Source organism: Rhinatrema bivittatum, chromosome 16, assembly GCF_901001135.1.
Source record: "Rhinatrema bivittatum chromosome 16, aRhiBiv1.1, whole genome shotgun sequence".
In the NCBI taxonomy this organism is placed as follows: Eukaryota; Metazoa; Chordata; class Amphibia; order Gymnophiona; family Rhinatrematidae; genus Rhinatrema; species Rhinatrema bivittatum.
In genome coordinates this window covers 12,918,329-12,941,476 of record NC_042630.1, presented here as the reverse complement: position 1 = coordinate 12,941,476, position 23,148 = coordinate 12,918,329, and the positions used below count along the sequence as shown (strand labels likewise).

Sequence of the window (23,148 nt, the reverse complement as noted above, 5' to 3'; positions counted from 1 at the left end):
GTTAATATTACAGATCTTGCTCCTTTGCTTAAAGAGATATGGAAATACACCCGTAATTAAATCCCATGTTGCTAATACCAGTAATAAGCAGAGGTTATGCCCTAAGTCATTATAATTAAAAGCAGGTTATGGACTTCTCCTCCAGGAACTTGTCTAAACTTTTTTTAAACCCAACTATGTAAACTGCCTTAACCATATCCTATGGCAATGAATTCTAGAGCTTAATTGTGCATTGAGTGAAAAAGAATTTTCTCTGTTTTGTTTTACATGTGCTACTTACTAACTTCATGGTGCGGCCCCTAGACCTTGTATTGTCTGAAAGAGTAAATAACCAATTCAAATATAACTGTTCTTGTCCTCTCATGATTTTATAGACCTTTATCATATTCCCCCTTAGCCATCTTTTTTCCAAGCAAACATCCCTAACCTCTTTAGCCTTTCCTCATGGGAGAGCTGTTCCATTCCCTTTAGCATTTTAGTCACCCTTCTCTGGTGTTACTGTTTTGAGATGCAGACCCAGAGTTCTTGGAGCTCCTGTGCAGTCAATTGAGGGAATGGTCAATGGGATCGGAAATGGGAGTGACAGCTGCTTCCCATAAACAATCTGAAAGGGAGATGACCTTGTAGTGGTGGTGGTGGGTTTCACCAACTACTACCGTTCCTTTATTCCCCATTATGCGTCCATTGTTGCCCCAATGACAGCCTTGACTCAGAAAGGCATGGACCCCAAGAATTGGCCTCTGGGAGCAGAGACCGCCTTCCTACGACTTAAAGAGGTGTTCCTGCAACAGCCGTGCCTTCACCATCCGGATCCGCATTGGCTGTTCGTCATAGAAGTGGACGCATCCTCAGAAGGCATGGTGGCCGTCCTGAGCCAGACTTCGAATCACCACAAGTTACACCCTTGTGCCTTCCTCTCTCACCAGTTCTCCCCGGCAGAGCGGAATTACGCCATTGGCAATAAAGAGCTCCTAGCCATTAAAGTGACTTTAGAAGAATGGCGTCCTTGGTTGGAGGGGGCACAACACCAGTTTATGGTCTTCACGGACCATAAAAATCTTGAGTATCTACATCGGGCACAGCGACTCAATCCTCGACAGGCACGTTGGGCGTTATTCTTCACCCGCTTCAACTTTGTCCTATGCTATAGACCGGCCAGGAAGAATCTCAAGGCCAATGCCTTGTCCCGGGTCTTCGAGACTACAGAAACTTCAGATGATCCCCAGTTTATCATCGAGCCATCACGTGCCCTGCTGTCTGCCACCAAGACCATCCCTCCTGGGAAAACCCTTGTTCCTCCGCACCTGCGGAAACAAGTTCTGGCGTGGGCTCATGACTCCCATTGTTCCGGTCATCCGGGACAACATCGGACCTTACAGACCCTTCACTGTTACTATTGGTGGCCTAAGGTCAACAAAGATTTTCGGTCCTATGTAGAGTCCTGCCAGTCATGTGCCCGTCATAAGAGGATTCCAGGTTCGACCCCAGGCTTGCTTCAGCCATTACCAGCTCCCTCGGAACCATGGACCCATCTTGTGATGGACTTCATGGAATTATATACTTTATTGTATATTCTAAGTATATATTAAAGAAGCATTAAAAAGGATATAGCAAATCAAATTTTACCAATCTGCTTATTAAAAATTATTATTAAACTAGCTGTCCCTGGCCACGTGTTGCTGTGGCTCAGTCTGGTTAAATGGAAAAGAAAGAAAAGAGAAAGCACACGTTTCTAATATGTTTAAGCGAGCTGTTCTCTGTTCAGCTGTTTGCGCTTTGGCTGCTGCAGGCTGCAGCTGCTTTTAATATCTTCACAGCCACTTTCTACTGCATTTTCTCTGCTCTGGCCATCCCAATTAGGGATGTGAATCATGTGCCCAATCATTTTAATGATCTGGATCGGCTGGGGGGAGAAAAAAAATCTGATCGGCATGATATTTTTGGTAAAAAAAATAGTTTTTCTGAATAGTGCGCACTAACTTGTGCGAGTTAGTGTGCACTATCAAAAATTGTTTCTTAATGGTTTAAAAGTAACATCTGAGGAAATGTTCGTTAGCTAGAGGTGCACACTAAGCCACGCATGCTTGTGCTATCCCCCTTGGCCATTTTGCTACCAGATATAGCACGCACTAGCCAGAAAGAGAAAAAAAGTGCCAGCAGGCTGCAGCAGTGACAGTGCCAGCAGTAGCCACTAGCCAGTAGCCAGTCTAGCCTCAGCCTGCTTTTTAAATTTAACTACTGTAAATATAATAAATTAATAATAAAGTTTTTTGTTTAGTTTTTCCATAGTGTGTTAATGTTTTGAAGCTCAGGTTGCAAGTTTCTTTATGAAATGTTTTGTTTCACTAAAGTAGAATATAGAGAAGTACTTAATTTCATTTTATGTAAAGTTTCTTTAGTTTAATACACAAAGTACTTCATTTTATTTTATTCTACTCTAGTGAAAAAAAAGTTTAGTTTAACACAGGAACTGCCAACTTGAGCACAGTGAATGGGGGGGGGGGGGGGGAGAGAAGGATGTGAAGGGGGAGACAGCCCCTGCATTCAGCAGCTCTGATTTTCTGAAGAGATCTGTCCTTCAGAGACCAGGGAGTGGGACTGCTTGGCCCTTCACCTCCCCCTTTCCCTTCCCTTTGTCAAGCTACCAACTGTTTCCATTTCCCATCCCCCATATATTAAACCATCACCTCAGTGGGAACCTTGGTAACATCAATAAATAAGTGGGCAGCCAATAGGAATACAAATTCATTCCTAACTGACCTTAACTGATCTGAAAAGTGTCAAATTGTATCATTTTCTGGTAGTGCACACTAACAATGGGTAGTGCGCACTAACTTCCGTTAGTGTGCACTAAGATGATTAATGATTTTTTCTGACAAATCGGGGAAATTTCTATTGTATCGCACTCTTTAACAATTAATAATGATATTAAAAATATTGGACGATAATTTAAATCGTTAAAAAATGATTCACATCCCTAGTCCCAATTCCCTCACCCCCTTCCCCGGTGGTGGACATACTGGCTCGGCAACTCTTCTATCCTTTCCTCCTCCTGTGTGTAACTGTCTGGCAGTCCCTACTCCCTCCCCCCTTCCCCAGTGGCGGAAGAATGGGCTGAGCCGTTTCTCAGAGCGACAACTCGTCTGTCCTTTCCTCCTTCCCTCTGTGACACCCAGCACATAGCGCATAGCTCTATGGTCCACATATGCACGGTAGAGCTGCTCTCTACTGCATATTTACGGTCCGTCGGTCAGAGCCCATTTATATTGTAGATAGCGTGTGTTGCTTTTATTTCCAACAGATGGCGCTGTTTTTCCAAAAAATCATGTTTTTACCTGTCACATCCAAAAAAGCACATTGTCACCTGTCACAGGTGTGACATCTATATAATATAGGTATATAAAAACGCGCGTATTCGAATGCAAAGTTCTGTCAAAATTTGAAAGCAATCGGTCAAGAACTTTCGGAGATTTAAGATTTTGAACAAACGAACATTTACATTTTTATTTATATAGATTGGTGTCTGTGAATTATTCCTTATCAAACTAAAATATTAACAACATGTTGACAGATCGTGGTATTTGGGGTGCCTGAAATTATTGGAAATATGTAAGTGAAACCATTCACACCTGCTCCAACAATCCTTAGGATAATATACAGAAATACAACCTATAATTTGAATAACTACCTTTAATGAAAATCATACATATTTATCCCAATAATTATAGACTACAAAGAGAAAGGAGTTATTTTATTAATTATAAGGGAGTTATGTTCTATGAGGTTTCAACAAGGGAACCATCTTATATAAAATATCAAAAGACGTGAAGGATACATATTACAAAATAATTTTACTTGACAGTCAATGCAGGAGGAATGCTGTGATGCTGTACTGGCAACATGAAACTATAATATGATCAAATGTAATTGATGCCAACATATGAATTGAAATGTACACAAAAGCACGTGAAGACTTTCACTATTTTGGAAAACCTGATTACAAGAGTGTACATGCATTAATGTTTTTCATGTTTAGAACTAAGATGGTCCAGGGCATTGTTGTGATTTTCCTGGCAGTGTTGCCTTCTCCTTGCATGATGACACAGGTTGTTGGATGTAGACTTCCTCAGCAGAACGTGAGAGCCTTCCTCAGGGAAGGGGATATAGTGCTGGGAGGAATCATTCTTGTCCACTGGAAACATTCATTCCCTGACACCAGCTTCAGAGAGGAGCCCTCGCCAATATCCTGTGCAGAGTAAGTAATACCGTGTATTACACTCTTTGCCTTGTTTTGGATAATAATGAGAATACTGGAAATATATCAGGACTCACATAAATACATTTGCAGATCTGGTAAGATAGGCACCCTTTCGCAATGAGACACATGAAAAAATAAACAGACACAAAAGGTCATACTGATACTGAAAAGCACACAGACAAACTCCTAGAAACATCCATAGAGACACATGAAAACTTGTTAATGTATATGCAGACTGGACTTGCCTTTTCACGTAAGTGAAGTAAAACATGTTGAACATATTAGTTTTGCAACATTGCATTCATTTTTAAGGGAAATGAGAAATACATCCTCATGCACTCAATAAGCCAAAATCAAGACTGGATCAGCCTTTTTGGGTCAACCTGGTTAACGTAGCAACCCTCATACAGCCACAAAGAAAGCCAATAAAGGAATATAAAGACAAAGATAAAACACATATGCACTTTAATAAATATATATGAGAACACACACAGTTAAAAGATCCACACATGCATCCTCATGTAAACATTGAAAAGTTCAGAGATAAACACCCATTTATAGATTTATCCCTGGTAACACTCACACACAAGCAGCAAATGAAGTGTGCAGAGTCTGAAAGCTGAGTTATACTGAACTGTTGGGATATTCTTCTATCAAATGTATTCAGTGAAGAGTTGTACCATAAGATAAGTCATCATTACATACATATCATCATTTTCTAGTATGAAATATTTCCTTCATCCTGCGGAAGCCGCACTGGTAAAACAAAGGTATTCCATGGTGTTTTCTTTACTTCTGCCCTTTTTTATTATTTTTTGCATAATCTGTCATGTGTATCTAGTCTGAGCAAGGAGCTTTCTCTAACAGAAAATTGAGGGATTTTGTTTCTTGTAAGTTGTCGCAATGATTTTCTCTTTCTTTATGTGGAAAGCTTTTTTGCTATTGAGATATCCAAGAGCACTAGTACTGCATGCTTGTGCACGGTACATTCAACATCTTTATTATTATTTGCCAGGTGTCAGTGGCAGATGCCCGGTTTCTACGGCTGGGATGTGTGCATACGCGTCAGGGGTAATTATGGGCCTAGCTAGCACTTAGTAGTGTGTGTGTGTGGGGGGGGGGGGGGGGGGGCACGCTGGTCACCAAGAGTTAACATAGTAATTGATGTTAGTAAGGTTTTACAATGTTATAATGTTATGCAAATTGTTGCTGTAGTGTATTTGGGCTGCGGCCATTAATTTATCCATCCAATAAAACTGTTATCGAATATAAGCTGTGTGAGCCTTATTTGAATTAATTAAGTTTCCTTAAAAGGTGGGAGAGGGGAGGAACGCATAAGAGGGAGGTGAATAGATGTAGCCTTTCCACTGCCCCACATTGAGATATCCTAGAGCACTAGTACTGCATGCTTGTGCTCGGTATATTCAACATCTTTATTATTGTTATTTTTTCTTTTTGAGTAGCAATGATTAAAACCTGTACATTTAGGAATATGACAGCAATTTAAAAATACTCTGAGCTGGCTTTTTTATCCATTTTATACCACAGATGTTAAGACGGAACAATCAACCTATTTATCATTATAGCTTAAAATAATTTTAACAGGAGAAAATACAGTGATACAAGTATTGGTATGACCAGTAATATTCCCAAGTATTATTTACCGTCATCTGTAAACATGAGATTTCATTAAAGAAAGCAAAGTTTAACTGATGTCCTCTTAGCTTCCAGGTGCGGTCCTACCGGGAGGTGCTGGTGGTAGCCTTTGCTATACAGGAGATAAACCACAATCCTGACATTTTGCCGAATATCACCTTGGGATTTAGGATCCATGGCTCCTGTTTCTCAACAGCTCTGGCCGTGGCGAGTACCCTGTCACTGCTCTCAGGAACAGAGGACCCCGTGCCAAACTACCAATGTCCCTCCAGTGCCCCATTATTAGGCGCAGTAGGAGAAGCCGCTGATTTTATCAGTATCACTATGGCAAGTTTACTAGGTGTCTATAAGATTCCACAGGTAAGAGAAATAAACTGATTCTCTTTTGTATATATAAGTTTCCAACTGAGCAACAAGAGAGCCCAAATGTGGAGCCTGAGCCCATCAAAAAAACCCTCAGGTTCAAGCACAGAGTTGGGATTGCATTTTCAAAACTTCCACATAAAGAAGGCATCTAAAATTAAAACACAGGCATTCAAGCAGACAAGTTGTCACTAAGCATATTTTTGGAATTTCAGATTAGGCATTTTAATTAGAATTTGGAATTTGGGATTTAATTACTGTAAAAAATGGACGTGTTCATAAAAGTTGTTTTGTAACCAGATATAATGATCTAATTTTCCATATATTAGATGCCTAAATCAATCCCCTATACCACAGTGGAACATGTGTTCTGATGTCTAACTTTTTATCTCATATAAGCATTCAGTCCAGTTTTTATATGGAGTGTTATACATCTAGACCACAATTTTGAGTAGCCTGTCTAGTTACAAGATTTGTGAGTACTTTGCATGTGTTTACTTTGTAGTAAATATACAAAGGGACACTACCCTGCAAAATTATCTGATTATCTTACTGACTGAAGGTGTTTGGAAAATTGACTATCTGTCGATCTATCTAGCTGTCTGTTTATTTGTTTATTTATTTATTTGTTTATCTATTTATGTAACGTGTTATAATCCGCTACCTCCCATACATATATTAAGATAAAGTTACATCAGTGATTACATCACACTTAGGTGTATGCCCTTTGAAATAAAAACATTTTCAATCCTTTCCTGACAAATCTTTATCTAAACATAATACCTTAAGGCCGACTTTTCAAACAGCCGCATGCGTAAAATTGGAACTTAACCCGCGTGGCCGGGCCCTGCGCCCGCTGTGCACATTTTAAAAAGGGCCCGGCCACGCACATAAGTGCCAATATGCACACAAGTGCCGGGCCATGAAAAAGGGGTGGCCCAAGGTGTGTGGTCTGGGTGGGGAGGGGCAGGGCAGGGCAGGACATAGGCCGGCTGGGAGAGAGAACATTAGTCCCTGTCCCTGGGAAGTGCGTGCAGGCAGCCGGCCGGTGCACATAGATAACGTCTGCTACCCTCCAACTGAGCCTCCCCGTGGACCCTCCCTTCTCCCCCTGTGTTTGCCTGTGGGTCCCGAGGCCCAAGGGCCAAGCATTCCCACAATGGCGGGGGAGGGGTGAAGGCGACATCAGTGCACTGGCCACGTCATTGGTCTGCGCGAACACCAAACACTGGGCAACATCATCGTCCTGTGCATCGGGAGACAACACGTCCTCCCGCCGCCCCCCGGCTCTGGGCCCATGGTGCCGGGTTATCAGTGATTTCCGCGAAAGCCAAGCCTATATATTGATAATAAAATCAGCAAATCTCCTCATCCAGTAATCACATGAAAGTCCCACAAAGGGGCACACAAAGGGGCAGGCCCTTTGGTGGACTCTTAGGTGACCCTACCAGATGGTGGCCTGCCTGCTGGTTGCCCTTTTGTGTACTAGTGATCGACATTGGAAGATGTCATTTGCAAGGGGAGGGGATGGTATGTAATCATCCTGTCTACTTTCTACTAATTATTTTTTTTATGAAGAGCTACTCAAAATAAATTGGCCAGCTAGTAATTTTGACTGGTTACTAATTTTCCTGGTGAGGGTAGTATTTCACTAGTTTTTGTGATGAGTTAAGAAAACATTGTATCTAAGGTTTAACATCCTTAATAAAAATCCTACTTTTATAGATTATTCTATTCTTCAGAAAAAAATGGAGTAGAGATCACATTTACAAGACTATTTTGATGCCATCTAAGTTATCTCAGCTCACAGAATGAACATTCATAATAATATAGTAGATGTCGACAAATAAGCATCATTTGGCTCAAACCAATCTACTCGATATTTCCCAGTAATGATGATCTAGCTAAGGAGTTTTCTCAGCTTTTAGTTGTACAAGTTTGACTGCCTACACAATGGTAGTATTGGCCATCACCCTTCCTTGCCCTCCCATCTACTGACCCAAGTACCAGTTGTCAAAGATCACAGTCTGGAAAGGAAATTTTAAAGCTAAATTATCTTTATGAATCTCTTTGTTTACGCATAAGGATAAACAATAGAAATTCGTAGCCATTCATTTTGTATAAATACATTTACTTCTCAGCATTTCAAAAAGTAAAAAATAAAAAATAAATGTAGTCTATGAATCCTTAAATTGTTTTGCTTATTTAAAAAAGGAAAAAGAAAATGTATGTGTCTTGAAATAATATAGTTACAAGCTCCATTTATCTTCTAACCTTTTGATCTAAAAAGAACTCGAAGGAATGATTATGTATTATAAATTCACTATTTTCTTTACAGATCAGCTATGGATCCAGTAATTCAGAACTGAGTGACAAATTTCTCTTCCCTTCCTTTTTCCGTACTCTTCCCAATACCTTGCTAGAAACTCAGGCCATGGCTCTCTTACTTCAATATTTTGGCTGGAGCTGGGTAGGAATACTTGCTAATGAAAATGACTATGGTGTTAGCAGTCTAGAAAATGAAATCACAAGGCTTGGAGGATGTGTGGCCTTTTTAGAAAAAATCCTCATGACCCCATCCAAGGAAATAGTGATGAGGATTATAGAAATTGTAAAACAGTCTACAGCAAAAGTAATTGTTGTTTATTCACATGTGAGCACTGTTGCCCCTATATTTAAGGCAATTGCTAAGGAGAAGATCCCGGGTAAGGTCTGGGTTGGCACAACTGCCTTTATCATCACCCCAGACTATTTTTCTGATGATACATGGCAGTCACTGAATGGTACCCTGGCGATAGCTTTGCACGTCAAGGATATTCATGGCTTCAAGGACTTTGTGTACAGCATCCAGCCTTCCACTTCTAAGGATGATATCTTCATTAAACCTTTCTGGGAGAAAGCATTTAGTTGTACATGGCAAGAAGATATCCACAATCAGACCCAGATGACCAATATCAGTAGAGGCCCTTCATTTTGCACAGGGACTGAGAAGGTAGAACACATAGACCCTGCTTTATTTGATTTCAACAATTTAAGATATACCTACAATGCATATCTAGCTGTGTATGCATTTGCACATGCCCTGCATAATCTACTTTCCTGTAAAGCTAATGATGGATCATTGTCTACAGGATCATGTGATACAATTGATAAAATCCATCCGCAAGAGGTACAGTTTAATATAACCATTTTTTTATTGTGGAATTTCTGGTTTCTAGTGGTATGAATATGCTAGCTTATTCATTCCATCTTGTTACATTTCCTTTCATTTCTGGATATTTTAATGTCATTTTACTACATTGATAATGAAGTCTCTGAATAGGTTCATAATGGCAGAAATTATCAGATAGTAGGGGTAAACATTGTTATGAAATTCAAAAATATGTTGGATAAACATAAAGAAATCTTAGTGCCATTAAACTCTGAGTTTGTTGCCAGAAGATGTGGTTAGTACAGTTAGTATAGTTGTGTTTAAAAAAGGATTGGATAGGTTCTTGGAGGAGAAGTCGGCCCGAATGACATAGTGAGGGCAAAGGTAGCGCCGGCACCATTTTGAAGATTGGCAATACGGCCCGCGTGCAGGAGGTCGCTCCTGGACCCCCGCTGGACTTTTGGCAAGTCTTGTGGGGGTCAGGAGGCCCCCCAAGCTGGCCAAAAGTCCCTGGGGGTCCAGCGGGGGTCTGGGAGCGATCTCCTGCACTCGTGATGTTGGGTGCCAGGAACCAAAATGGTGCCGGCGCTACCTTTGCCCTGTCACATGGTAAGGGCAAAGGGCCACCGCCGCCATTTCTATTAACGCAGCTGTGGCCCGAGAGTGGGAGATCGCGCTGGGACCCCCCCCTGGACCCCAGGTAATTTAAAACATTTTGGCGGGGTTCGGGAGGGTGGGGGATTTGTTTTAAAGGGTCGGGGTGGGTTTTAGGGTTGTTTTGGTGTGCCGGTTTTCCCGCCCTCCCCCCTCCCTGGATAAAACGATTTTTTAACCTAAAAAACCATGACGATCAGATTTCCCCCCCCCCCTCAGCCAAAATCGATTGTTAAGACGATCGATCACACGATTCACATCCCTATTTAGCAATGCTCTCTTCTCCAGGCTGAAGAGCCCTTACCTATTTATCTTTTCTTCATAAGGAAGCTGATGCATCCCCTTGATCATTTTTGTCACTCTTCTGTGTACCTTTTCTAGTTCTGCTCTGTCTTTTTGAGATGGGATGACTAGGGCTATATGCAATACTCAAGGTGTGGTCATGATATTCATTTGTTTTGATTCTCACAGAATGTGCAATCTGCATCATAAGATTTTGATGAGATCTGTTAAATCTTGGTGCTTTATGTTTTGTGGCATTTTTTAAACTTTCTTCTTTGGCTTGCTTAGGTTCTACAGCATCTCAGACATGGCCGTTTTGTCACTGGATCTGGTGAAGAGGTGTTTTTTGATGAGAACGGTGACCCTCCAGCCATTTATGACATTCTGAACTGGCAGATATTTCCAAATAGGACTTATCAGTCTATAACAGTAGGGCAGTTCAATTTTTCAGCTCCACAAGGTGAACGGGTCACCATCAACGAGAGCTCCATTGCTTGGAATTCATTCTTTTCTAAGGCAAGAATATAATATTAGTTATGAACAATAAATTAGACTTGGATGACTTCACATTGGACTCATAGTCTCCCATGATGAACACACTAACTAATGCCCACAAGTAGGCATAGGATTATTGCAAAAACTCTAAGGCAGAATATTGAAGTGCACTTAAACTCACAATCAGGAGTATTCTTTTGAGAGTTTATGTGCAAAAAACATGTTAGTGACTTAATAAGATTCAAAATTAGGAAACATATTATATATTAGTGCAGTAATAAAATATACACAGTAACTATATCACAAACATAAAATAATAGACATTTTTTGGATCAATGCAGTAAATAAGCTATGCAGTAATTTACCTTCTTGGCTCATTTGCATGTCATTAACATCCTCCATTAGTGCATGCATTATTGCACATTTATGAATGTACTTGAGAGATTTTAATCATATTTCACTGAATTCATCAGCCTTCAACAAAACTCAAAATCTTTATACTTCCAAACAGTTTTTCTTTTGCATTAACATATTTTAGTCCATATCACCAAATTCCCATGCTTGCATGACCTCAGCATATTTTTTCGCTAAAGGCTTCCTTTAGAGCTGCCACCATCTTTAGAGGGTCTACTATTTATATAACGTATACAAACAACGTGATCCTGAATCACAGCAAGTCCGAGAGACCACATATGATTTTGTAGACCTCTATCATATCCACGCTTAGCCGTTTTCTCTCCGGACTGAACAGTTATAAGCTCATCACTTTACTTGTAGGGGAGCCATTCCATTCTCTTATCATTTTGAAAAGTTTGAACACAAATGTTGAAAGGTATAAAAAACAAAAATTCACAGCTCTTTTTTGTAAGTAATGAAAGTTGAGAAACATGTTTGATGAGTAAATTCAAAACTATTTTGCAGTAAGGGTAAGACAGCTGATTACGTTTTACCAGTTATCTTTTGTAAAATTTTCAGATGAAGCTGATTGGCTAGGTTTTTGGCTGAAAATTTTACTAAAATTACTTAGATTAAATAGATTTAAAACTGTTATTTGAGTGACTGAAGATTGTTGAGCTGCTTTAGCCAGTCTGTGACCTTAGAGAATCCAAGCCAAAGAAAGACATTGATCTAGCATAAGTTTGAAACTTGTGAGCGGCAAGTCTTGCCTCACAAATCTGCTTCACTTTTTTGAAGGAGTTAATAAACATGTGGATAAAGGTGAACCGGTAGATATAGTATACTTGGATTTTCAGAAGGCGTTTGACAAAGTTCCTCATGAGAGGCTTCTAGGAAAAGTAAAAAGTCATGGGATAGGTGGCGATGTCCTTTCGTGGATTGCAAACTGGCTAAAAGACAGGAAACAGAGAGTAGGATTAAATGGGCAATTTTCTCAGTGGAAGGGAGTGGACAGTGGAGTGCCTCAGGGATCTGTATTGGGACCCTTACTGTTCAATATATTTATAAATGATCTGGAAAGAAATACGACGAGTGAGATAATCAAATTTGCAGATGACACAAAATTGTTCAGAGTAGTTAAATCACAAGCAGATTGTGATAAATTGCAGGAAGACCTTGTGAGACTGGAAAATTGGGCATCCAAATGACAGATGAAATTTAATGTGGATAAGTGCAAGGTGATACGTATAGGGAAAAATAACCCATGCTATAATTACACGATGTTGGGTTCCATATTAGGTGCTACAACCCAAGAAAGAGATCTAGGTGTCATAGTGGATAACACATTGAAATCGTCGGTTCAGTGTGCTGCGGCAGTCAAAAAAGCAAACAGAATGTTGGGAATTATTAGAAAAGGAATGATGAATAAAACGGAAAATGTCATAATGCCTCTGTATCGCTCCATGGTGAGACCGCACCTTGAATACTGTGTACAATTCTGGTCGCCGCATCTCAAAAAAGATATAATTGCGATGGAGAAGGTACAGAGAAGGGCTACCAAAATGATAAGGGGAATGGAACAACTCCCCTATGAGGAAAGACTAAAGAGGTTAGGACTTTTTAGCTTGGAGAAGAGACGACTGAGGGGGGATATGATAGAGGTGTTTAAAATCATGAGAGGTCTAGAACGGGTAGATGTGAATCGGTTATTTACTCTTTCGGATAGTAGAAAGACTAGGGGACACTCCATGAAGTTAGCATGGGGCACATTTAAAACTAATCGGAGAAAGTTCTTTTTTACTCAACGCACAATTAAACTCTGGAATTTGTTGCCAGAGAATGTCGTTCGTGCAGTAAGTATAGCTGTATTTAAAAAAGGATTGGATAAGTTCTTGGAGGAGAAGTCCATTACCTGCTATTAAGTTCACTTAGAGAATAGCCACTGCCATTAGCAATGGTTACATGGAATAGACTTAGTTTTTGGGTACTTGCCAGGTTCTTATGGCCTGGATTGGCCACTGTTGGAAACAGGATGCTGGGCTTGATGGACCCTTGGTCTGACCCAGTATGGCATTTTCTTATGTTCTTATGTTCTTAGTGTGGGAGCCAGGGTTGAAGCCTTGATTGCAATTACTGCTCACAAGTTTCAGACCTTGTGATAATTCAGTGTCTTTTTGTATCTGTTCTTGGGGCTGCAGGATCACACCCTCCCTTCCTGTTCTCTACACAATAGGATGGGAGGGGGGCAGAACAATAGGAGAGGAATTAGGGAGGAGAAGGGCTGTTTTTTGTCTGCTCCAGGCTCACCTCCCACTTCCCTGCCTGCTACCTGAAGAGGAGGGTCTGCAACCTCTGCTGTTCTGCCTCTTAAATTTGAAAAATGGTGCAACTTAGTCTGCCACAAATTATGCCCTGATATTATTGAAATTCACTTTGATTTGATTGACAAGCGATATATCAAATTAAATTAAACTAAACGGATCCAGGGAATGGGGCCTGAACCTCAACATCTAGATTTGAAGTAGGTGCAAATATACCTGCTGATAATACATGTGAGGATTTCAGAATGAAAGCCCCACACATTCTCTCTCTTCTGTAACCTCACCATGCCCCTGTTCAGCCACCAGTAAGAAGTCCCTGCGTTGTAAATAATGTGAGCACTTTAACATGAATTGAAGGGGAATATTTTTCAGTGGGTTTTTTTCTGCAGGTGAACTGCTGTTTACTTACAGCAAATGCTTTGAACATCGCCCTCCCTGTTAGGTACCGAGTGTAGAAAATGTAATGTGCTTCCAGAACTTTCTATGAGCTGAAAGTAGTATGGATTTGAATATTAGCAATTACTTAATGTCACCAACAAATTTAGTCTAATCTGCTTTTGTGATTGTTTCTTTATGATTTGCATGATTCATACAATTATTGCATATCTCTTTAATAGAGTACTTATTTCGTTTCTGTTCTGAAGTTGCCAGAGTCAGTCTGCAGTGCCAGCTGCCCTCCCGGGTTCAGGAAAGCCGCAAGAGAGGGAGAGCCCGTCTGCTGCTTTGACTGCATCCCCTGCGCTGATGGGGAGATCACCAATCAGACTGGTGAGAGAAGGATAAAACGTGCCTTCAAAACAATTGACATTAAGGTTTTGTTTTTCTACCTAATTATAAAAGGGGAAAAATAAGTCTGTATGTGTAACCCTGCTGCTAATCAGGGGACCATTCATATCCCTTAGTTTAATTTTTTTGGGGGAGAAATACAAATTTTATTTGCAAAGAGAAGCAAAGGCTGAAGTAGGCATGGTAGTGAGGTGGTGTGAGTGAGTGTGGCTGTGTCGATTCACTTTCTGGCTTCTCTCATTGCATCTGTTGATAACCAGAACATGTAAAAAAGGGATTACTCTCAGCTGCTGCTATAATTTACATATGCAAAAGCAACTTTCAAAGACATTTGCCAGGAGAGCTTAGCATTTTCCTGCTTGCGTTCCCCAGGCTGAGAATTTCCCTCCCTTCAGTGGTAAGAAAAGTAGGGTGTATGAAGGAGCGACGTGGAAGTAAAATGTATGCATAAATTTCACTTTGAAATCTCCACTCATCACTCATGCTTTGCACTTGCTGTAAACTAGGAGCAAAGAATAAAATCATTTATTACCCGTAATATATTTATTATGGACATTTCTAGATTACTCCTACCAAATATGGTACAGAGCAGTGTGCATCCAAATGTAAACAAAATATTTTTAAGCGATATAAACTAGAAATATACATTTGAAACTTTCACATTTCTGACAAACCCCCCCCCCCCCAAACATATAACAAATCAAAACAATAATACAAGGGGCGGGCAAGCCGTGATCCTTGAGAACCACAAACAGGCCTGGTTTCTCAGGATATCCATAATGAATACTTGAGGTGCATTTGTATGCAAATCTATTTCAGACACAAGATACCTGCTTACCTTGTGTTTAAATATCAGTTTGTTATGAGGCTAAAAGTACACATGTGCACCTGGAAGGACCTGGATCCAGTTCTTGGGTCAGGTACTCCTCTCCCCGGGCCAGACCGAGCTGGCAAAACAGTACAGGCACAGTGTTCACAACCTTCGGAAGGAAGCAATCGTTGCCATCATGAAACATCAAATACCTTGATGGCCAGTTTTAGGTCCTCATGATTGAAGAAAACTCATCTGCAGCCGTCTCTGCAATAACTGACCTAGATGAGTTGGGAGGAGATGTATAATCGAGGAAAATACCCTGGATGGTTCTGTGAATGAAGGGTTATGGCACTAGAACTTGGCTGCAAGATCCTTCTGCCCCCACCAAAAAAAAGAAAAAGAAAATCAACGCGCAGTTCAATATTTATTTATTTATTTGAAAAATGTATGTGCCGCATCATCTAAAACTCCGGGCGTCTCACAATAAAACATACATAATAATATTCGGTGGACTGGGGACCATTAAGGGTACCCGGGTAACTTTACCTGGATATTGAATGACACTTTGCTGGATAAGCCTGCTGCTGAATATACCCGTACTGCACTACAAACCTTCATTTCCTCAAATCTAGACTACCACAACTCCTTATTTCTAGGACTGCCCACATGCCTCTTAAAACTATTGCAAGTATTGGAAAATGCATCTACAAGACTTTTCGTAGGATCCAAGAAATCTGATCTCATTACTCCAATTGCTGATCTCACTACTTTGGCTGGCAGTACACCACTAAATCCAATTTAAAGTACTAACATTAATATTTAACTTCATTCACTCAAGTAACACTGATATGATTGGCATAACGTTACAACCTTACACACCGCAGCAATCATTAAGATCACAAAATAAAGGTCTACTGTCTGTCCCCACTATATGGAGCACACACCTGACACAAGTAAGGGATCATGTCTTTTCTGTAGCAGGACCACGTCTGTGGAACTCACTACCTGAAAGGCTATGACTGATACCAGACAAAAAGTAATTTAAAAGTGAGCTGAAAACTTGGCTCTTCAAAAATGCATTCAGCCTAATCTAAATCACCAAAAGGTAGAGGTCTTCCATAATTAGAAGAGTCGCTAAATGATGCTTAAGGATCAAAATAATGAATGATTATAAATTCCCCACTGACAAATGTAAAAAATTATGTTATACCGATTTAATCTTTCGCCTAATCTCAGAGAACATTTCCATGTAACACCTATCAGAACATCCCTCCTTATGGTTAAGAATGACTACTTATGTACTCTCTCCGTCATGCACTATGTTATTTAGGTATTGACCTGATCTATGAATGTATTGACCTGATCTATGAATGTCTCCTATAAACCGTTGCAATCTTAATTTGGAATGACGGCATATAAAATGTTTAAATAAATAAATAAGTTTCCAATATTACATTATTGAGGTAAAATATCCAGATAACAACTGCTTTTCTTATCAGAGTTACCTGATCACCAACTAAAATATAGCCACTCCTCGAGAACACCTCCATTGCTGCTACTTTTCAACCAATTACATTTTGTTTAGATAGAAAACTACCTGGGCAAAATTCCACTGGGGAATGGAGGCAAATTTTGACATCCATGGTTTTGTTCAAGCAACTCAAAAAGCTACCCAGACAAACCCTTTGAATATTGACCTCATAGTTTTTAGTAAATATGAAACATTTTCTTTTAAACAGATGCTGCTGACTGTCAGAAATGCCCGGATGATCAATGGTCAAATAGGAATCGTGATGCCTGCATTTCAAGAATTATTGAATTCCTGTCTTATAGAGACCCCCTTGGCTCTGTGCTCTGTGCTATCTCCATTCTCTGCTCTTTAGTCACCATTGCAATATTGTGCATTTTTATTAAATACAAGGATACTCCAATAGTCAAAGCCAACAATAAAGAGCTCAGTTACCTTCTCCTCCTATCCTTTGTGTTCTGCTTCTTGTGCTCCTTACTATTTATTGGACGTCCCACGAATTTGACATGTATCCTCCGGCAAACTGCTGTTGGGGTCATCTTCTCTCTGAGTGTCTCATGTATTTTGGCTAAAACCATCATAGTGGTGGTTGCTTTTAATGCCACAAAACCCAACAGTGCATTAAAGAAATGGGTTGGCACCAGAATTCCTTCTTACCTTGTCCCCTTGTGCTCAGTAATTCAGCTTATTTTATGTCTGGTTTGGTTGGGGACTGCTCCACCTTACTCAAGTGTTAACCTGGAGTCAGCACAGAAAATGATAATACAATGTTCTGAAGGGTCAATCCAGCTGTTTTATGCCATGCTGGGGTATCTGGGCTTCTTGGCCTGTGTCAGTTTCATTGTAGCCTTCCTGGCCCGAAATTTACCTGATAGCTTCAATGAGGCCAAATACATCACATTCAGTTTGCTGGTGTTTGTGAGTGTCTGGATCTCCTTTATCCCGGCGTACCTGAGCACAAGAGGGAAGTACATGGTAGCCGTGGAAGTCTTTGCTATCCTGGCTTCCAGCACTGGACTTCTTGGCTGTATATTTTTTCCGAAAGTTTACATCATCCTACTGAAACCAGAGAGAAATACTAAAGACTATTTATTGGGGAAAACAAGTGTCAGGAGCAGAACTGAATTTAGTTGAAAGCTGTACAATAACAAAATATTGAATATGCTCCAAATCTGCTTGATAATGAGAAAGGATATGGGAATGACTCATATAGCATGTATATAAATGTAATAAAACTCATAAACAGTAGCAAAACCTTCATTTATTTCATTGTTTTGGGTTTAAATGCTAATTCTGAAACAGTGAGGAGGAATCCTGTGTCTGGATCAGGGCATTATCATAGAATGTTTTAACACAACTCATTTACTTTTGCATTGAGGACCTTATCAACAAAACAAGAAACTTTATTCTTGCTCTTATTCATCCATCATTTCCCTCAATCTCATACTGAAGTCTCTTTTTGGCTGTCAGCATCACAATTTAGCTGTGTAGAGACAGGCAATGAAAGAGAAATATCTCAGGAAGATTTCTTTCTTACCTCCTGCTCTTAAATATCTTCCCAGAAAGATTTCTTAATTACAAGGACTGGAGAAAAATAAAATTGGAAAAGTGGAAGCAACCCTAGTGAGATCGTTGTTATTTCATGAATTCTTATGTAATACAGATGCCTTAATAATATTACTGGTTTGTAATCCCCTATTATTGAGGACTTAGGAATATTTGGTTGATGCATTAGATTTTCCTTATATATGAGTAGTATGAAAAGTGTTTACGAATGTTATGGAAACCATACATGTACTCCAAAATATGTTGTTGTATTTTGAAGAAAATGATTAAAAATAAAGAATTAAAATAAAGTGACTTATGTCTCTCATTTATCCACTCATCCTTCAAAGCAATGTAATAATAATAAGAAATGAAATTCTTTGAATGTGAAATGGTTCAGAGTGTAGCTGCAGCTGCAAAAGGCCAACGGTGTTGTCTATGTTAATATGTAAACACTAAAAGTGCAGTGCCTCTGTCTATATCATATATCAATCATAACCAGAGGTCCTATAACAAATATATTTTCATTCAAAATTTGTTTATTAAATATAATTTAACACATATTCACCTCCTCTAATACATAGGAACTCCTATCTAGACGATACATATATTAAACCATAATCAATCATTCATTACCCTACATACACACTTATCCATACATACTCACATCATCCATCTCATAAAATCCCCCAACATGATTTATCAACTATCAGAATATAATGCGTGTTATCTCTTATAGTGTGTGGCGTGCTACCTCACACTGATTATTAAATTTATTTCATAATACGTATTACATAGAATAATAATTATTCTCATATATGAATTGATATCGCCCGACGAAGATCTCGTTTCACCCGTTAATGCGGGCTTCCTCAGGGACTGTCTCCATATTCACACAGTTTTATCATGTTGAAGCGCCTGAATCAAGCTTCCAATATCCCTCCTTCAATAGCCTGGCCAGCTACAACTTACATTCAGGTCTATCCAGTACCGAGCGGTAGGAAGAGCTGCATTAGTGCCCGGCGCACCCGCGGTTGCCGCACGCACAGTGCAGCTCACCTACCGCTCGATCCTGAACTATAATTTCATGCAAATGTAAACCGCGTCTAAGAAGGGTCCGTGAAGCGTTAGGCCCGTGCAACCCATTTTACTGGATAGAGCGCCTATACAGTATCCTGGGTGTGCGGGCCTAATGCTTCACGCCACGCTGGTATCTGTCATTTCAAATGTCATTTGAAATGACAGATACCAGGAAGTCGGGACTGCCAGTCCCCCCTCCCCTCCTCCCGAAGCAGGGCGCGAAAAGCAGCCTTGTTCCGGGAGGAGGGGAGAAGGGACTGGCAGTACGAAGCGGCGAAGCGACTTACTTTTTGCAGCCCCCTCCGGACATCGGACGACCTCTCCTGCCTCCAGCTGCTCACGAAGATGGACGCCTGCAAAAAGTAAGTCGCTTCGCCGCTTCACACTGTCAGTGTCTCTTCTTCCCTCCTCCCGGAGCAAGGCAGCTTTTCGTGCCCTGCTTCGGGAGGAGGGAAGAAGAGACACTGACAGTGTGAAGCGGCGAAGCAACTTAGGCCCCCTCCGGACATCGGACTTCTCCTGCCTCCCGCTGCGCGACTTACTTTTTTTTTGCAGCCCTCCGGCCATCAGCAGGAACGGATCGTGGCTCCCCTGCCTCCCGGCGAAGATGGACGCCTGCACGGGGGAAAGCGGCCCCTGTGCGTGCAATTGGCCGCTCAAGACGTGACGTCACGACGTTTGGCGTCACGGCATGTGACGTCACGTCTTGAGCGGCCAATTGCACGCACAGGGGCCGCTTTCCCCCGTGCAGGCGTCCATCTTCGCCGGGAGGCAGGGGAGCCACGATCCGTTCCTGCTGATGGCCGGAGGGCTGCAAAAAAAAGTAAGTCGCGCAGCGGGAGGCAGGAGAGGTCCGATGTCCGGAGGGAGCTGCAAAAAGTAAGTTGCTTCGCCGCTTCACACTGTCAGTGTCTCTTCTTCCCTCCTCCCGAAGCAGGGCACGAAAAGTAGCCTTGCTCCGGGAGGAGGGAAGAAGGGGCTGGCAGTGCGAAGCGACTTACTTTTTGCAGCCCTCTCCAGACATCGGAGGGGGCTGCAACGTTTTTTTCGCTTTTTTTTTTTTTGCTTCGGGAGGAGGGGAGAGGACTGGGGCTGCCCCGGAGACCGGCACCCATGATCGCGGCCGGGGCAGGTGAGCGGGGGCTGGGGGAAAGCTTGCCACCTACCCTTACCCCTGCCTCTACCGCAGGGGTAAGGGTAGGTGGTAAGTTAGCAGGTTAAACGCACGACAAAACGGCAGGGAAAAATAGCGATAGTCGGGGCGCGGGTTACGGGATGCTAGGGAATAGCTAATTCACTCGTTTGTATGCAATATACATGCCGCGTGCGGAAGGGGTTGCCCGGGGATTTTAGGACGCGGTAGGAGTAGGTTAAAGGGGATTCGTGATCGCAGGAAGGGCTAACGCGGCCGGAAAGTGAGTAGAATGCGGGTTAGGAGCGGGGTAAACGCGGCCGCACTTTACTGGATAGACCTGATTGTAAGTATTTGATACAATATTAATTAAGTATAGGAATCTGGGAAATGTACTCTGCATTTATTTCCTTATTTCTCTGAAAAGATCCTGAGAGAAAGAGATAATAGGATAAGGAATTATATACTTTATTGTATATTCTAAGTGTATTTTAAAGAAGTATTAAAAAGGATATAGCAAATCAAATTTTACCAATCTGCTTATTAAAAATTATTATTAAATTGGAGTCTGTGAATTATTCCTTACCAAACTAAAATAGTAACAACATGATGACAGATCAAGGTATTTGGGGTGCCTGAAATTATTGGAAATATGTAAGTGAAAACATTTCCATCTGCTCCAACAATCCCTAGGATAATATACAGAAATACAACCTATAATTTGAATAACTACCTATAATGAAAATCATACATATTTATCCCAATAATTATAGACTACAAAGAGAAAGGAGATATTTTATTAATTATAAGGGAGTTATGGTCTATGAGGCTTCAACTAGGGAACCATCTTATATAAAATACCAAAAGACGTGAAGATTACATATTACAAAATAATTTTACTTGACACTCAATGCAGGAGGAATGCTGTGATGCTGTACTGGCAACGTGAAACTATAATATGATCAAATGTAATTGATTCCAACATATGAATTGAAAAGTACACACAAGCAAATGAAGACTTTCATTATTTTGGAAAACCTGATTACAAGAGTGTACATGCATTAATGTTTTTCATGTTTAGAACTAAGATGGTCCAGGGCATTGTTGTGATTTTCCTTGCAATGCTGTCTTCTCCATGCATGATGACACAGGTTGTTGGATGTAGGCTTCCTGAGCAGAACGTGAGAGCCTTCCTCAGGGAAGGGGATATAGTTCTGGGAGGAATCATTCTTGTCCAGTGGAAATATTCATTCCCTGACACCAGCTTCAGAGAGGAGCCCTCGCCAATATCCTGTGCAGAGTAAGTAATACCGTGTATTACACTCTTTGCCTTGTTTTGGATAATAATGAGAACACTGGAAATATATCAGGACTCACATAAATACGTATGCAGATCTGGTAAGATAGGCAGCCTTTCGCAATGAGACACATGAAAAAATAAACAGGTACAAAAGGTCATACTGATACTGAAAAGCACACAGACATACTCCTAGAAACATCGATAGAGACACATGAAAACTTGTTAATGTATATGCAGACTGGACTTGCCTTTTCACGTAAGTGAAGTAAAACATGTTGAAGCAGTCCTGGTTTTGCAACATTGCATTCATTTTTAAGAGAAATGAGGAACACATCCTCATGCACTCAATAAAACAAAATCAGGACTGGATCAGCCTTTTTGGGTCAACCTGGTTAACGTAGAAACCCTCATACAGACACAAAGAAAGCCAGTAAAGGAATATAAAGACAAAGATAAAACACATGTGCATTTTAATAAATACACATGAAAGCACACACAAAAGACACACAGGCATCCTCATGTAAACATTGAAAAGTTCAGAGATAAACACACATTTACAGATTTATCCCTGGTAACACACACCCTCAACCAGCAAATGAAGTGTGCAGAATCTGAAAGCTGAGTTATACTGAACTGTTGTGATATTCTTCTATCAAATGTATTCAATGAAGAGTTGTACCATAAGATAAGTCCTCATTACATACATATCATCATTTTCTAGTATGGAATATTTCCTTCATCCTGCAGAAGCCGCACTGGTAAAACAAAGGACTTCCTTGGTGTTTTCTTTACTTCTGCCGTTATTTTTTGCAAAATCTGTCGTGTGTATCTAGTCTGAGCAAGGAGCTTTCTCCAACAGAACATTGAGGGATTTTGTTTCTTGTACATTGTCGCAATGATTTTCTCTTTCTTTATGTGGAAAGCTTTTTTGCTATTGAGATATCCAAGAGCACTAGTACTGCATGCTTGTGCACGGTACATTCAACATCTTTATTATTATTTGCCAGGTGTCAGTGGCAGAAGCCCGGCTTCTATGGCTGGGATGTGTGCACGCGTGTCAGGGGTAATTATGGGCCTAACTAGCACTTAGTAGCTGGGGGGGGGGGGGGGGGGGGGAGGCACTGATCACCAAGAGTTAACATAGTAATTGAGGTTAGTAAGGTTTTTACAATGTTATAATGTTATGCAAATTGTTGCTGTAGTGTATTTGGGCTGCGGCCATTAATTAATCCATCCAATAAAGCTGTTATATGAATATAAGCTTTGTGAGCCTTATTTGAATGAATTAAGTTTCCTTAAAGGGTAGGAGAGGGGAGGAACGCGTAAGACGGAGGTGAATAGACGTAGCCTTTCCACTGCCCCACATTGAGATATCCTAGAGCACTAG

At 40.8% G+C, this 23,148-nt stretch overlaps 1 protein-coding gene across 1 annotated transcript; it reads left to right on the top strand.

Annotated features, from left to right (window-relative positions):
- The first annotated feature begins 695 nt into the window (after positions 1–695).
- On the top strand, positions 696–22,383 carry LOC115077345 (extracellular calcium-sensing receptor-like). Its single transcript, XM_029579637.1, has 9 exons — positions 696–1,030; positions 1,151–1,324; positions 4,037–4,255; positions 5,983–6,274; positions 8,616–9,446; positions 10,653–10,880; positions 14,221–14,344; positions 16,916–17,783; positions 22,287–22,383. Exons 1-9 carry the CDS (start codon positions 696–698, stop codon positions 22,381–22,383), a joined length of 3,168 nt encoding a protein of 1,055 aa, XP_029435497.1.
- Positions 22,384–23,148: the final 765 nt, after the last annotated feature.